Consider the following 14,850-nt stretch of genomic DNA (forward strand, 5'->3'; position numbering starts at 1 on the left):
AAATGAATAGCAATCCTGAACACTAACAGTATTTGCAGCTTTCATGTATATCTCCAATTCCTGTGTTTATCAGATTGGAAGAGAAAAAAAATCATGTGCCAAGTAAACAAAACCATATCTGAAGCTGGTCCCTATCCAAAGCCAGTGAAGTAAAAGGAAACACTTTCATACATTTTTGGAAGGCTCTGGGATGCAGTTATCCCTAATGCCTATATTGCTCGTGCTCATTCCAGAAATTTCAGGTGGTTTTCAGGCAGAAAAAAATGTCTGTGATTAGTAGGTATGTTATTCACTGCGAATTCTCACTTTTTCCTCTTCAAGTATCTTTCTGGGGAGGAATACAAGAGCAGTATGATCTGGGCAAGGAGCTCCCATTCTCCCTCAAGCAAAGCATCTTTCTTATGCTAATCATGTGGTATGCTACATCCCACCACAGGTCTCAATTTGCAATTTATTCTTTTGCTCTAAACCTGTAAGGGTTGTGAATGCCCGAGGAGGACATCGCAGCACAGCTAACTTTCACACAACTACATATTACATATTTATATGCACTGTCAAAATAGTGGGAAGATCCAAAATTGAGTTTCACTGGAATCTAGCAGGCTGAGCTATTTATAAATAAGTGTCTTATTTTTGGTGCTCTTCAGAGACTGTGATGAACAGTGAGTGATGAGCAATTTATGTTGCTGATCATTTGTATCACAATAGAGCTTTGCGGTCTTTTTCTGGAGTCAAGACTCTGTTGATTTAGGATCTGTATTATCCTACAGTGGAAGACAGGACTTCAGAACAAAGACCAATGGGCAAGATTAAGAAAGAGTGAAATGAACATGCCACACTGAAAATGGAAGAATAAGTAGAAAATGGTGTAGCTGAAAAAATTTTGTGGGTTCCTGGGAATTCTGGGCTTCAATATTCAAAACAAATCAATCACCCATCTCTCTCTCTCAAGAGAAATTCTCAGTGTGAAGGAATCCTTTCCCAGAAGTATTCTGCACTGAAGGATTTTCTATTTACACAAAGAAAGGTATAATTAAAAAAACTGTGGCATAGTGAGTGTGAAATAAATGCCGTTAGAAGGATTACATGCTCTAAAGAGATCTTAGGGGTATAACTGAGTGTAAAAAGCACGTTTTAATTAAGGAGTGTGTAAGTACCCTGTACTATGTAAATAATTCATGTGTATAAAAAGATTATCACAAGGGTGACTGAATAATCATCATTTTGGCTCCCCTGTGTTGACTGCTGATGCAAGATCCCTAATCAGAGGTCACAAGGGTATTGTTAACTGTACCAGCCTATCCAGCCCCTTTCTATACTGATACATTGTGATGTGAGCTTTTAAAAAGCTAATTAATTGGTGTTTTTCTCCCCCAAACCTCTGAGGAACAAACACTGATGGCACGTTTTATCATTTTCCCCCCATTAGCTCTGCAGTAGACAATTTTATAGATGCCAATGGGAGTCTGGCATGAGCTGCCCCTCTGTCTGGTCGGAAGGAAGCCGGGAACAGCAGCAGATCATTTCCCAGGCAGTAAAATTGGTTTTGCAGAACTGGCAATGATATGGGGATGTGTGGATCACACAGCACCACACCAGCTCCTTCTGCCATCCTGGGGCAAGGGAACATCACTAAATATTACTGGTGCTTGCTGGATGAGTAGGGAAAGAGATGGCAGAAGAGCGGAGCCTTCCTCCAAAGCCTGGCTTGATTTTGTACTCTGGAAAAGAGAATAAACTCCTGAAATCTCCTGTTTAGCAAATGCCACATTGTGCAATGATGTCTGAAGTTTTCATGTCTCAAAGCTTAAACCAAAAATAATAAATGCTTTTTGTTGTAACTGTTTACCTACATTTGTCTCAAGGCTGTTATTTGGTATGTATTTGTTCATGTGGAGCTCTGTAGTTTATCATTTACCACACGCAATGTAAACAGAGGAAACCTGGGCACATAACGGTTTCACCTTGTTACCCTTCCAATATCAGAGCAAAATCAACCCCATGGTGTTAGTGTCTAAGAAAATGTAAATCACAGCTAAAACAGGTCCAGTACACTCTCAAAAGATGGCAGCTATCAGCTCCAAGTACAGGTTAGATCTATTTTTTTCCTATGTTTTGATGCTTACATTGAGTACGGTAAATTCTTAAAAACAACTTTTCTCCTACAGAGAGCTGTTTAACTGATATATATATATCTGAGTGAGCCTTACGTGCTGAGAAAGTGATAACTAATTACGCTTCCATCTAAAATAGCACCGGAAAATTTTCAAACTGTGAACTCATAATACTGACTTTTCATCTAACTTGCAAAAAAAAAAAAAAAGTTATTTTTAAGCCGGTTTGAGTGAGTACGCTATTAAGATGAGTGTAATGTAACTGCTTTATCAGTAGCGTCATTGAGAGGGCTAGGTGCATAATACAGCTGCTCTTTTGGGCTATTAATTGCTATGTCCACTAGTTCTTTCCTTGCAACAAATGCAAAACTTAACTTTACAAATCTCAGTTTATGCCTAAAGATCTGTCTCATCTTTTAACTCTGTCTTAAGTTAGGAAACCTTGTGAAACATCTTACGAACAGCATGGGTAATCATCTCCTTCACAGTCTTAAAAAAGCTGAAAGTGGAATAGCATGCCTTTAGGGAAATACTAAGATGTTTGAAATATGCCTGTGCAGCATATTCATAGATTTTTATAATGCATTTCAAATGATTTCCACATTGTAAAACAGACTTTGGAAACTCTCATCACAGCTGAAAGCTGGTGAAGAAAAAGTAATAAAAATAGTATAGCAAGAAAAGGAAAAAACGGTGCCTACTTCTGAATTCCCTAACATTTGATTTCTTCTATATAATAATAACAATCAAACGATCACAGTAATTTCCCCGTTTACTGTGCTCTAGTGGCAGCTGAGGGTGCACCTGTGTTCACGTTCACTCCTCTTCCTTCTCCACCTCCCCATCTGCTGCCTGCAGCCATGCAGATTCAGGTGACTGAAAATTTTCGGATAAAAGTTAATTAACCAGCTCACTGCACATCAGATCTTTTCAAACCGGTGTCAGCTGGAAACCTTCCAGTCAGCTCCTGAGGGCCCTCCCAGCTCACCCCTCCTGGAAGGGTGCAGTGCATTGCAAGGGAGGCTTCATGCAGCAGGGCCCATCCAAGAGGTCCAGCATCACCTCTCAACTTGCTGGTAACACTCCCACATACCTCACAGAGATTGGAATGGCTGCTTTGCATGGCAGTGGGGCACACATGCACTCTGCCTATACCAACAGGGCATGTGTATGCTGTGTGGATGCAAGACTCTCATGAATGGCTGCATGGTATTATACTGTGGGGAAAGTAAGCTCAGGACTGAGTTGTGAACATCAAGCCTGAACAGAGGCGTGTTCTGAAACCCCATCTACAGCCCAAACCGAGTACCCAGGACAGCTGCACATAAACATTTGATTACAATGCCCTGCAAAGGTGGCACATAACGATTACTGTGGTTTATTGTCATTTGTGGAATGTCACACCATCAGGTGCCTTCTCAGTTCTTCATGTAGTTGTCCACAATTACCAAGAGTAATGCTAGAAGCTTGATGTGACAGCTGGAAGCACTTGGGGCCAGATTGTGAACTTCTTAGTCACACTGATGAGGAGTCCCTTGTACAAATGGCTTTGCTTGAGTGCGAGTCCCTTAACAAATGAATCATCTATCATTGCTGCCTACTCAAGCTTAAATCTCTTTCCCAGTTCTGCTGTTACTTCCACCATCTGCACATCCTCTTCCCATGCTGGTGAGAACCAATTTGGCTGATTGACAGGATGTCGGAAAAATATGGAGACCTTCAAGGCCAGACCAGAAGTAAAGAACAGTCGCTGATGTCCAAAGCCGTAATCCTAAAGCCACTGTGCCTGAACTTGCTCCCATGTATTAGGAAATCCCTTTTGGGTACCTACTGGTATGATGCTGCGTGTATCAAAGTGACCTTGCTCTGTCTCCTGGCAGTCTGAAATGCTGACCAGAAGATGTGTGACGCTAGCTGCTAGAACATCAGGTGGAACTGTGCTCTGAGATGTCCCAGTTTGTCTCTCTTCCCATAATTCCCAGCACCAGGGAGGAAAAAAGGCTTCCACTAATTACACCCACCCACACCGAGGCCTCACACCCTTTGCAAGAAGCCCCTCCACTAGATCTACCTTTGATCTAATCCCTGTCCCTTTCACTGCTTCCCAGATGGTGGTTTAGCAGTTCTCTGGGAGGTCTGCAGTATTTTTTGGGAAAGCGTTACTCATTGGAAATAAGCACCCTTAGCCAGCGATCAAGAGAGCTCTGCTAATTCAACCCTGACCTGGGCAAGTTGTTTTGCTCTGCGCTAGGTGATCCCAGCTCTCTCTACAGTGCTTTCATATAAAATTCAGTTGCCTTGTTTTTATGCTCTGGAATCACAAAAAGAGAAATAGAAGGGCATCTGTTCCTTTTTTCTTTTTTTTTTTTTTTTTTTTTTTCCCCTCAATTCACTTTATTTTCTTCTTCTCTCTCCATGTGTCACTGACATTTATGTTTCTAGCTTCCTTGGTCCCTTTTCTTGTTTTCTGTCCTCTCTTTTCTCTGGACCCTTTCAGCTATTCAGAGTAAACTATGCAATGCATAGTGATTGGTATTGCAGTGAGATTCCATGTATTCCCTTGTTCAATAAAACTGCAAAGATTATCCTTCTCGTCTTTAAAAGCCCTGCACTAAGATCTACAGAAACATGGATTTATAGCCTGATTCTTCTTTGAAAGACAATCTAGATTTTTAAAAGAAACCATGCTTTTTCAGTTTTCTGCTAATTACAATAAATATATAAATCCTAGACATGCCATGCCTGAATTTCTTTCACATTAAAAAATTGCACGGAAATCCACAGAGTAAAAGATTACAATGCATGAGATAAACATTTTGTTTGATGGCTAAAAACTGTAATCCAACACAGCCTGAAGTTCTGATATAGTGAGTTTTCAATATTTCATAGGTTTAAATAGTAAATAACTCGTTAAGTATACCACAGATTAGAACATTTAAAAGTAGTCATTGAAGTTAATAGTGAGCATTAAATTGAATATCATACAGTATGACAAGATCCTTGGCTGTTTTCTAATTTCCATAACTCTGCTTCCATTTTAGTGGGAAGATGAGGTACTTCCTCTGACTTTTGTGGACAAATTCTTAGGTGAAGTTATACTGAACACCCCAACTTACATTTCTAGAGAATGTTTTCTTTGTTAATAATCTGTTTGGCACCATAAGTAATTTGTCTTTAAATTTGTACTTTTTGGCCAAATTGTAATTTTTACTTAGTGAATAAAGATAGGTATTCTTTGGTGTTTCTTCTGATAATGTATATCATTCAGTAAAGTAATAAGCGATGATTTCACCCTGTCACACTTAATCACTCATTATCAACATGACTTTGTGCAGTATTTTATGAAAGACCTCTTATTGGCTATGCAGCAAGGAAGATGTTGTTTTGTGAACTACGAGAACAGCAAAAAGCACAAAAAACCCCATCATGAATGGTACTGAATTCAACATTAACTCAGCTTTTTTCTGCATCAGCAAAGCAGGACAGGATGAGGATTGAGAAAATCTTGTTACTAATCAGGTCAGATATTTTCTCCAGAATCGAGCATGATACCATGAGTACAGTGAGGAAGGAGATTAATGAACAAGTGCACATCAAACTACAAAGCAGGTATTTTTGCTTTTGAGTTTTCATATCAGTTAGATATAAGTATTTGTTTTCCATTTACACAGGAAATGTCTATTGGTACAGTATTTAATTATAAGAACCACCTTGCCTCCACCTCTTTCCCAAATCTTAACTCTTCACCACCCTTTTCAAATGGAATTGATAGAACTGAAAATATAACAGAATTTATAAAGTTGACTAAGTGACATGATAAAACTTGACAGAACTGGATGTACTTCAAGAACAAAGTGATCATTGGCATAATTTTATCTAAGGATTGATTCCCAGAGTCAGATACCTTATATAATTACAGACTCAGTGCACATATTAAATCTGGGTAATACCCCCCTACTGTATTTAAGATAGATTGCTCACTGTTGACTTGAAGCCGCTCAAATGAAGGATCTCTAGTGTATGCATTTCAAATAAAGCTGTGCTATCCAGTTTCAAAGCCTATAGTACTTGCATCCCCCTAAGTGTGAAATAAGAAGACATTCAAACTGTGGCATGTCCAACATTTCCTTAAATAATAATTGCCAGAGAAACAAAAATGTGCAGAAGATCGTGGGTGGTGAATAACGCTATGAATGGTGGTTGTGCAAACCAAGCCTCATGACTTATATTACAAATTACAAATACTGTACAATAAGAACACCTTTGTGCTACCTGAGCTAAATGTTGAAGAAACTCATGGAAGTTTAAGAAAGAAGCCTGCTGTAAGATTTTGCTTTTATAGTGCTGCAAATAACTTTCAAGTCTTGAACTAATATACCTGAAGATACTTTTCACCTCAAAAATTTGCTCCTCCACAAGCAACAAAACACCTGGGAAAATAATACTTTCTCATACCTTGAAGTGTCATATACATCTACCATATATCATGCTAAGGCCCCTTAATTTCAAAAGCCAAATGGCAGGTCAGCAAATTCAACAAGTTTCTGAGGGGCCTTCTTGCAAATGAGAGGGGTTGGAGTTGGCATTAAAAGGTGCTACTTGGAGAAGTTCACCAGCAGAGTTCTGGTTCATTCTCTTTCAATGGGATGTCAAAATTAAGGATCTAGGGCAGACAACTGAAAATAAAAACACTCTCACCATTTGAATCCTCCTGAAACACTGTGACCGGAATAAAGAGACTAGTTTTCTTCTTTTGTTTTGTTTTGTTTTTAATTTTCACTTCCAATGCTTCTGAGTATGCAAAGTTTGTTGACAGAGGAGCTGTCCTCAAAGAAGTCCCCATGGGAAGGTAGGCTGCAATGTTCTGTTTTACATGATTGGATGCCTTTAGTGGTGCTTATGACTCTGAGAGCTTAGGAGACAAGGATGACTTGTCTCTGTGCAACACACAGAACAACCAGACCCTAAGTATCAAAAAAGGTGAACAAAATGCAAAATACAGAAGGTGCCAATACAACTCCCAAATGTTATGACAACACCACTTCACAAAACTTGAGGGCTTTCCGACCATGGATAAGAATATAGACAAGGACTCCTTTCCTTTCAACACACATCATTTATAACTTGAAGGTAACAGACAGATTGGCTTCAGCTGATGACACAGTGAACTATGAAAACTGTACTGACATAGCAGAGGAGCACAGGTAAAACCATCCTTGAAGTAACAATGTGAGGACAATGTATGATATTGGGGGAAAGTGTGTGAGGCAGCAGATTGGATCAGTTAGCAAATATTGCATATTGATTTTTAACAGAGGACTATTACAGTGAGGAGACCTCTCGGATAGTGCTAGGAACACAACACTGTCAACAAAAAACATCAGTTATGCCTGTAAAATCTGTGTTTGAAAGAACTAATGACCCTACAGGATACCTGGCTACTGAGCAAAACTGTCAGTTGCACGAAGCTTTTTTACATTAGCTGGCAATGTAAAAGGACTCTCATTTTATAGCAGGCCTAAAATTGTGCAAGATCAAAAGCTCACTATGAGCAAAACTGCACAGAGATCTTTGGCTGAAAGAGAAGCAGCTGAACATTGGGTTGCATGTCCTTTCAATTTTCAACGTTTGTTTCCCTCAAGACACCTCTCACAAACCCTCTTGAAGTGCACAAAAGGTATGGGCCATACTATGTATGCAGTGTGAGGTGAGAAGGGTTAGTGATTACAGGGAGACACTGAGTAGATGTTCCTTATCTACACAGTAACTTGAACATTTGGACCAAATCAGATTAGCAATGATAGTCTGAATTACCAGCGTCTGCAGCTAAGTACATGTTTTGCAGTCTTTCTTAGAAAAATAGATTGCTCTTTTCTTTTCTTTTTTTTTCTTTTCTTTTCTTTTTTTTTCTTTTCTTTTCTTTTCTTTTCTTTTCTTTTCTTTTCTTTTCTTTTCTTTTCTTTTCTTTTCTTTTCTTTTCTTTTCTTTTCTTTCCTTTTCTTTTCTTTTTTTCTTCTCTTCTCTTTTCTTTTCTCTTATTTTATTTTATTTTATTTTTTTCTTCTTTTCTTTTCTTTTCTTTTCTTTTCTTTTCTTTTCTTTTCTTTTCTTTTCTTTTCTTTTCTTTTCTTTTTTCTTTTCTTTTTTCTCTTTTCTCTTCTTTTCTCTTCTTTTCTTTTCTCTTCTTTTCTTTTCTTTTCCTTTCTTTTCTCTTTTCTTTTCTTTTCTTTTCTTTTCTTTTCTTTTCTTTTCTTTTCTTTTCTTTTCTTTTCTTTTCTTTTCTTTTCTTTTCTTTTCTTTTCTTTTTTTCTTCTTTTCTCTTTTCCTCTTTTCTTTTCCTTTATTTTTCTTTTTTCTTTTCTTTTTTTTTTTTCCTTTCTTTTCCTTTCTTTTCTTTTTTCTTTCTTCTTTCTCCTTTTTTTCCAAGCAAAACTACTTTTCTGCAAAAATGCAATTTTGGCTTGAAGATCGAAAAAGTGCCTTTGTGCATTTAGTTGGACAGAAGCTTTTCTGCATCTTTATTCCCTTGCTGTAATTCCTGCCTGCCCTCGCTGATGCTCTGCATAGCCAGTGTTTTGCAGATCAGCATGACTTCTGGGGATACCATACACACAGTGGTACTCCTGGCTACCTCAAAAGCAAAAAGATGTGTAATTCCCCACCCAGGCTGATTTGATATGTATAAACTATAAAGCTGTTTTCAAAAGAAAACTCAATTCCTTTAAAAACAAACCAAAATTAAATATTAACAGTCAGTTTCTTTTACAGCATCTGTTCTGAGACTGAGCTTGCTTCTTCACCAGGAAATTCACTGTTTAACCTAAAACTCTGACTTGATTTATTTATGCTTCTGACCCTCTCTGAAGTCACAGTGGTAATGAGCAGTGCTGCAATTCCAGTTCCTCAGAAAACCAGATAAAGCACGGACTGGATATGCAGGGACTGATGATTCAGATTTACTTTATTCTGTTTCATTGCTCTGAGAAGATTCCTTTTCATGCTAAAAGACATTAGAGCTACTGATTTATCTGAAGTCTACTGAAAACACTCCCTAAATTCTGAAGTTCAGAGAATGCTGCTGCAAACATAATCTCCCCTGTGTTTCTGATACTATCAGCTATAAAATGGATATTATGGGCTATTCTTCCCAAACTCTCAGCTCTGAACTGTGGTACTAGAAGTGATATCACTCTCTTTATTTATGGTTCATGTTCCCTGGATCTGTTCCCTGTTTCACCCCTGGGAAAATTATTAACAACATTGGCAGTCTCAGAATGAAAAAATAAAGCGTGTTTCTTCATACAAACACACGTAACATGACAAGCCTTGCCTCAATGACATCAATGCTTGTGAGCTGCTGTCTCCAAAATAATGATCTGTCAAAGCTTCAGTGCAATTTGCATTCGTGTCAGTAGTAAAGAAATCCAGTGTTTTTTTGCTTGCTGAATGACAGTGTTAAATTGTTACTTGTGCTTACTGAGAGTGTGAAAATTTACTGGTGTGACGGTAAACTTGGAAAAGTAAATAGCTTTTTTTTAGGTCACAACAGCATCTGGATTTACTGTCAGTGTATGTTAGTTATTAAATCACAAATAAAAATGAAAATGAAAAAGCATGTCCTGTTTTACTCCACGTAGCATCACTTGTAGCCACATGCGCGTTTTGCCACACACAATCCTGAACCTTCAGCAGAAGATGTGGCTTGTGAGAGAACAAAAGCTGCACCTCACTTTGATTATGGTTGTTGTTTTGTGATTATTAATTGTTGCAGGGGAAGACTGGTCTATTTATTTATCTATCTATTTATTTATTTATTTATTTATTTCTTCTGAAGAGTAGAATTTAATGCAAACCAGACTTTCAAAGTTGCTTAAGCAAACACAAAACTTTGGAAAACATTCCAGCTATCCAGCTGCCTGTAGTTCCCCAGGTGTGACACCGTGGATCTCCTCTCGATGTTACATATTCGAGGTGTTATAATCAGATGTCACAGATGAAACAGACAGTACTATTGAAGTGTATTCGGGTCCAGATCCATATCTTCCTTTTCATTTTAAGTATTGTATTTTGCCAGATTTGCTCAAAGATCAATGTGCTTTTCAGTTACAATGAATATCCGCTTATTATAAACTTATGTGTGAAGTAATAATGTTAACATTCAGCAGTGGTACAAAGGTTGTACTTGTACATTCCTGTCCCAGCATAAAGTGGAAGATGAGAGCCTGTTAGACATTACTACCTTTAAACCATTCTCACAAAAATTCTGAGGAGAAGCAGCTTGAGATGGCATTCAGTGAATGTCAAGTTCATTAGTACGTTTGCCTTCCACCTGATATGCCAGACATTGGGAAATGCTCTTCAAGGGCAAACAAGTTTTGGGTTTTCTTCTGTCTGTTCAGGAAGAAAGCTAACTGCAGGCGGCCCCCCATGGTGTGCTGTGTGGTGTTCTGGAGGGAGGGGGAACTGCTCAGGAAGGGTGACTCCAGAGGGGCCAATACTTCACATTTCAGAAGCAGGGTTAGGTCTCAGTCTTCTTGACTTTTCTTCTCCAAAAAACTGCATGCTGGGCCTATTAGCACAGTCTGTCTCACCGCTATTTACACTCACCTCGTTTAAAATTGCCAATCAGTTGAAGCGACCAGTCTGTGGCTCTGGAGATGTCAAGCTGGGAAGGCAGAAGGTCTGTGGTATGCTCGTTTCATGCCAGTGCTGGCATGGGACTGTGAATGACATAAAATCTCTGCCTGCAGCAGGTGATAAGACACCAGAGGCGGCTGAGGCCAAAATTTCCAGGGCCCCCCTGGTCCAAGATGCTGTTGGAAATCCTGTAATTCTAGGAAGCATGTAAGGTAAGACTGCTGGAGCACTGCCTCCATAGTTAGCCTTGAAATGGTATTTATTACGTGGAGGTATGAAAAGAGAGTGTTCAGAAAGATGTCAGGCTCTCCAAGCCAGTCTTGAGAGACTAATACACTGGTATTACCTGCTGGCCTTTGAGTAAGGCTGAGATTTTTTTTAAATCTACAGAGCCTTGAAGAGTGATTTTTTTTTTTAGCACAGTTGAAAAAAAACAGACTCTACTCAGCACAGGTTCAATGTCAGGCATTGGCTTCACTGCCACTGAAGACAATGACACTTAAATGTCTGCTTAAGAACAAAGTCCTGATTTGGATAGATTGATCCGGTTGGCTCCCCACTGAGAACGATTTGGAAGTTAAGCAGGAGCTTTGAAGTGTGTGGAAAGGAGCAACTACTCTGACCCTGTGCTATATGCCTTTAAAGCATCTTGTGTCCTCAGGCATCTTTGGATGAACTTCAACCCATGTCTAAGATGAAAGAGAAAATAATTCTGATTTTAACAGACACAGCAAGGAGATGATGGGTTCAGGCCCTGGTCTGGTCTTCAGGAAGCTTTGGCTGTTGACTCCAGTACAACTGTAAGCGTAGCTGCAAGGCCGGTAGACATAACTCAGCCAACTTGGATGCTGCTAGCACCAAATGCACATCAATAGCAGCATTCAGTGGCACTGATTACACTTTAGTTTCTGCGTAAGTCTACAGAAACCCAGGTTTTGTGGGTTTTGCTGAGGAAGAGAAAACTAGTGAGTTCAGATCAGCATACAGCAGTCACACCTTCAATTCCAGATGAGGAGCTGCCAGGCACAGACCTTCTTTTCCTACCTTTTCTGTCACAGTCTAACACAAATTAAAAATGCAGAAGTCAAAGAGTGATCCAGGCTGGGTTTTATATTTGCTTTTAAAAAGCAAATTCTGTTGGCAATCTTTTTTTCTGATTACATTTTCAGAGCAAAGTTGAGCTATCTCTGTTTATATAAAACAACTATTTCTCCTGGCTACTTAGATGGCAGCTTCTGCCATTTTACTCACAACTTCCCCTGCATGGGCCACATAGAACCGAGCATTCTCTCTCAACTCTTTTGCCTGGAAATTATTACTGGCATCAAACATGCATTTGCAAAATAGTGAACTATCACCCTTTTCCAGAGTGTGCAATACTATGTTGCCAGCTCTGTACAATAAAAAGTTTAGCTTTCCTTGGATACTACCTCAATTTGTGCCTAAGAGTCAAATGCAATACGTTTTGTTTCTATTTGAGATACACAAATGCAGACACTGTCAGCCTTTAGTTTCTACTACTTTAGTTAGTCAATTAGATTTAGCAAAAATCTGATCTAGCAGTGATCCATGAACTACAAGTAAAGAAAATTCAAATGCTTTAGAAAGTTCAATGCCAAGTAAAATTACAGTGAACAGCCTCACTGAGGAGTGTCATCTGGTGAACAACCTACAGCACCCACACACAGAGCACAGCATTTAGTCCAGTAATACCCTCAATGCTGGTTTTAGCTATTTTTTTTTCTTTCTGGTAATCTTCTTTTGGTCTGGGAAACATGTCCTTCTCCAAAAGCCAAACTAAGGCCCTTCAGAAAAGCAGCTTCTCACCAGTGCATGTCCTGGAGCCCCTTTCTCCTCTCAACTCCACAACTTAACGCGGCATATGACTTCGGGCTCTGAACTTAGCTTTTGCCACTGAACTCTGCCTTTCCACAGGGTGCTCGTCCCGCTCCACCCCAGGGCTCAGAGCAAGGGATGACAATGGGAGAGGATGTAAGAGCAGTGAAACACTAGGAACAGTGATATCGGCGGCCCCTGAGACACCGTCCTTCTCCCCAGGCAGGTCTGGGACACTGTCCCTCCCCATTCCGACCGCTGCCCGGCTCCCACGGCCGTGCCCACTTCCTCGCCGGCCGGACCCCGGCCCTTATCCCGCAGGGTACCCGAGGGCTGCGGCGCGGGTGCCGCCTGCGGGGGGACACCGCGCCGCCCTGCCCCTGGGCGGGGGGAGCCCTGCCCGCCGACCCGCTCCTCTCGGTGCCTTACCGGGCTCCGGCGGGGGAACTCGCCCAGCACGATGCTGACCACGGGGATGCGCAGCGCCGCCGAGATGAAGTCCAGCTCCAGCATTTCCCCGCGGCTCTGCGGGAAGGCGAGGATAGCGGAGACCCCCTGCACCACCACGGTGTGGCAGAGGCTCTGCAGGAAGGAGACGGGGTCGTTGCTCCAGGAGGCGCTGGGGGAAGAGAAGGGGAAGAGGGGCAGGTCGCCCAGCCCCGCCTCGATCGCCATCACCACCTCCAGGGACAGGTTGTAGGGCAGCAGCCCGGCCACGCTGTTGAGGTTAGCCACGGCCAGCAGCAGAGCGTCCCGCGGCGAGGGGGGCGGCCGCTGCTCCCCTCCGTCCCCTAGCCGCCGGCCCCGCTGCCCCGCGGCGCTCACCCCCTCGGGGCTGCCGCCCGCCCCCCGCCCGCCTGCCGCCTCACCGGGCCAGGCGGCGATGCGGGGCTGCAGGTGGGTGGCCCCTACCCGGACGGTGTGCCCGATGCGCCGCAGGATCTGGCAGGGCTGCGGGTGGGACGCGGAGCCGGGCACCGCCGCCAGCACCAGGGCGCAGGGCGGCAGCAGCAGCAGGCACGCCCGGCCCAGGAGCCCGCGTACCCCCGGCCGCCACATGGCCAGGAGCTGCCCGCCGCCGCCTCCCTTGGTCCCGGCCCCGCCGCCCGCCTCAGCCGCCCCGCGGGCGGCCGGCAGCGGCATCAGCCGCGGCGGGCGGCCCCCGCACAGAGCCGTCCCCGCCGCCGCCCATGGAGCCGCCGCCGCCGCGCCCACGCCACGGGGCTTGAGGGGGCGCTCGGCCCCCGGCCCGCCCCTCACCGACCCGCGGGGCTGGAGCGGCCCGGCCCCGGGGCGGCACCCCGCACCGCCCCCCGCAGCCGCCGGCAAGGAGACCCCGCACGGTTGCTGCGCCCGGGCGCTCGCTCCGCCCGGCAGCCCCGCACGGAGCGAGAAGCTCCCCTGCGAGGCTACTCTGCCCAGCTGCCCCTTCCGAGCCTCTGGTGCGCTCCCTTGCACGGTTCCCTTGCAGGAATCCGCTGTCCGGCTCCTCTCCGCAGCCCCGGGCTGTCCCGCACTCCCGTCTCCGGCTCCCTCGCAAGGCTCCCCTCCGCAGCCCCCTGCTCGGCTCCCCCTGCCAGGTTTCCTTTTCCAGTTCCCTCGCCCCGCTCTGCTCCGCAGCCCTCGGTGCACTCCCCTGACCGGCTCTGGCGACGGGAAAAGTTGCCAGTCGGCCGCGGCGGGCTCTGCCGGCGGGGCTGAGGGCTGTCGCTGGGCTGCGCTGCGCTCCCACCGCGAGGGACGGCGAGCGGCAGCCCCCTGCCGGCTCCTCCCCGGGCAGCCGGGACTTGTAGTCACCGCCTCCCCCGCGGGCAGCCCGAGGGAGGAAAGAGGCTTTTCGGTGCATTGCTCGCTCCCTCCGCGCCGCCTGCCTGCCCCCTTCGGGGAAGCGTCCCGGCACAGCCCCGACGGGAACCTCTGCCCAGGTTTTGTCGCGGGGCTCTGTCCCATCACAGCGCCAGAGAACTGAAACAGTCTTCCGGCGCCGAGAAGACATCCCCAGCTGCTCTCTCCCCGAAGGGGCTGCAGGCGGGCGGCTCCCCTCGCCCCCTCGGCTGTGGGGAACCGCGTTCCTCGCCGCCGCAGCGCGCTCGGCGGGAAATGCAGCCCTGACTGCGCTCGATGCCTTTCTCATGCGCTGCTTCTTCAAACCGAACCATTTTTCGACGTGTGGGACCTGACATCCATGCTCTACAAGCCACGAACACGTTCTAAAATTGCTTCTACGACAGAACGCCCGTATTCTAAGAGAAAATAGGGCAGA

General features: G+C 44.0%; 1 protein-coding gene across 1 annotated transcript in view; it reads right to left on the reverse strand.

The window, feature by feature from the left end:
* GRIN3A (glutamate ionotropic receptor NMDA type subunit 3A) overlaps nucleotides 1-13,730 on the reverse strand; it is a gene marked incomplete at both ends in the record, with an annotated part of 73,662 nt that extends 59,932 nt beyond the window's left edge. The window contains one exon of the mRNA XM_080362201.1: nucleotides 13,017-13,730. Within this exon, the coding sequence (XP_080218327.1) occupies nucleotides 13,017-13,730 (714 nt within the window). The remainder of the gene's footprint in view (nucleotides 1-13,016) is intronic.
* Between the last annotated feature and the right edge of the window lie 1,120 nt (nucleotides 13,731-14,850).

Source organism: Nesoenas mayeri (assembly GCF_963082525.1).
Source record: "Nesoenas mayeri genome assembly, chromosome: Z".
Classification (NCBI taxonomy): domain Eukaryota; kingdom Metazoa; phylum Chordata; class Aves; order Columbiformes; family Columbidae; genus Nesoenas; species Nesoenas mayeri.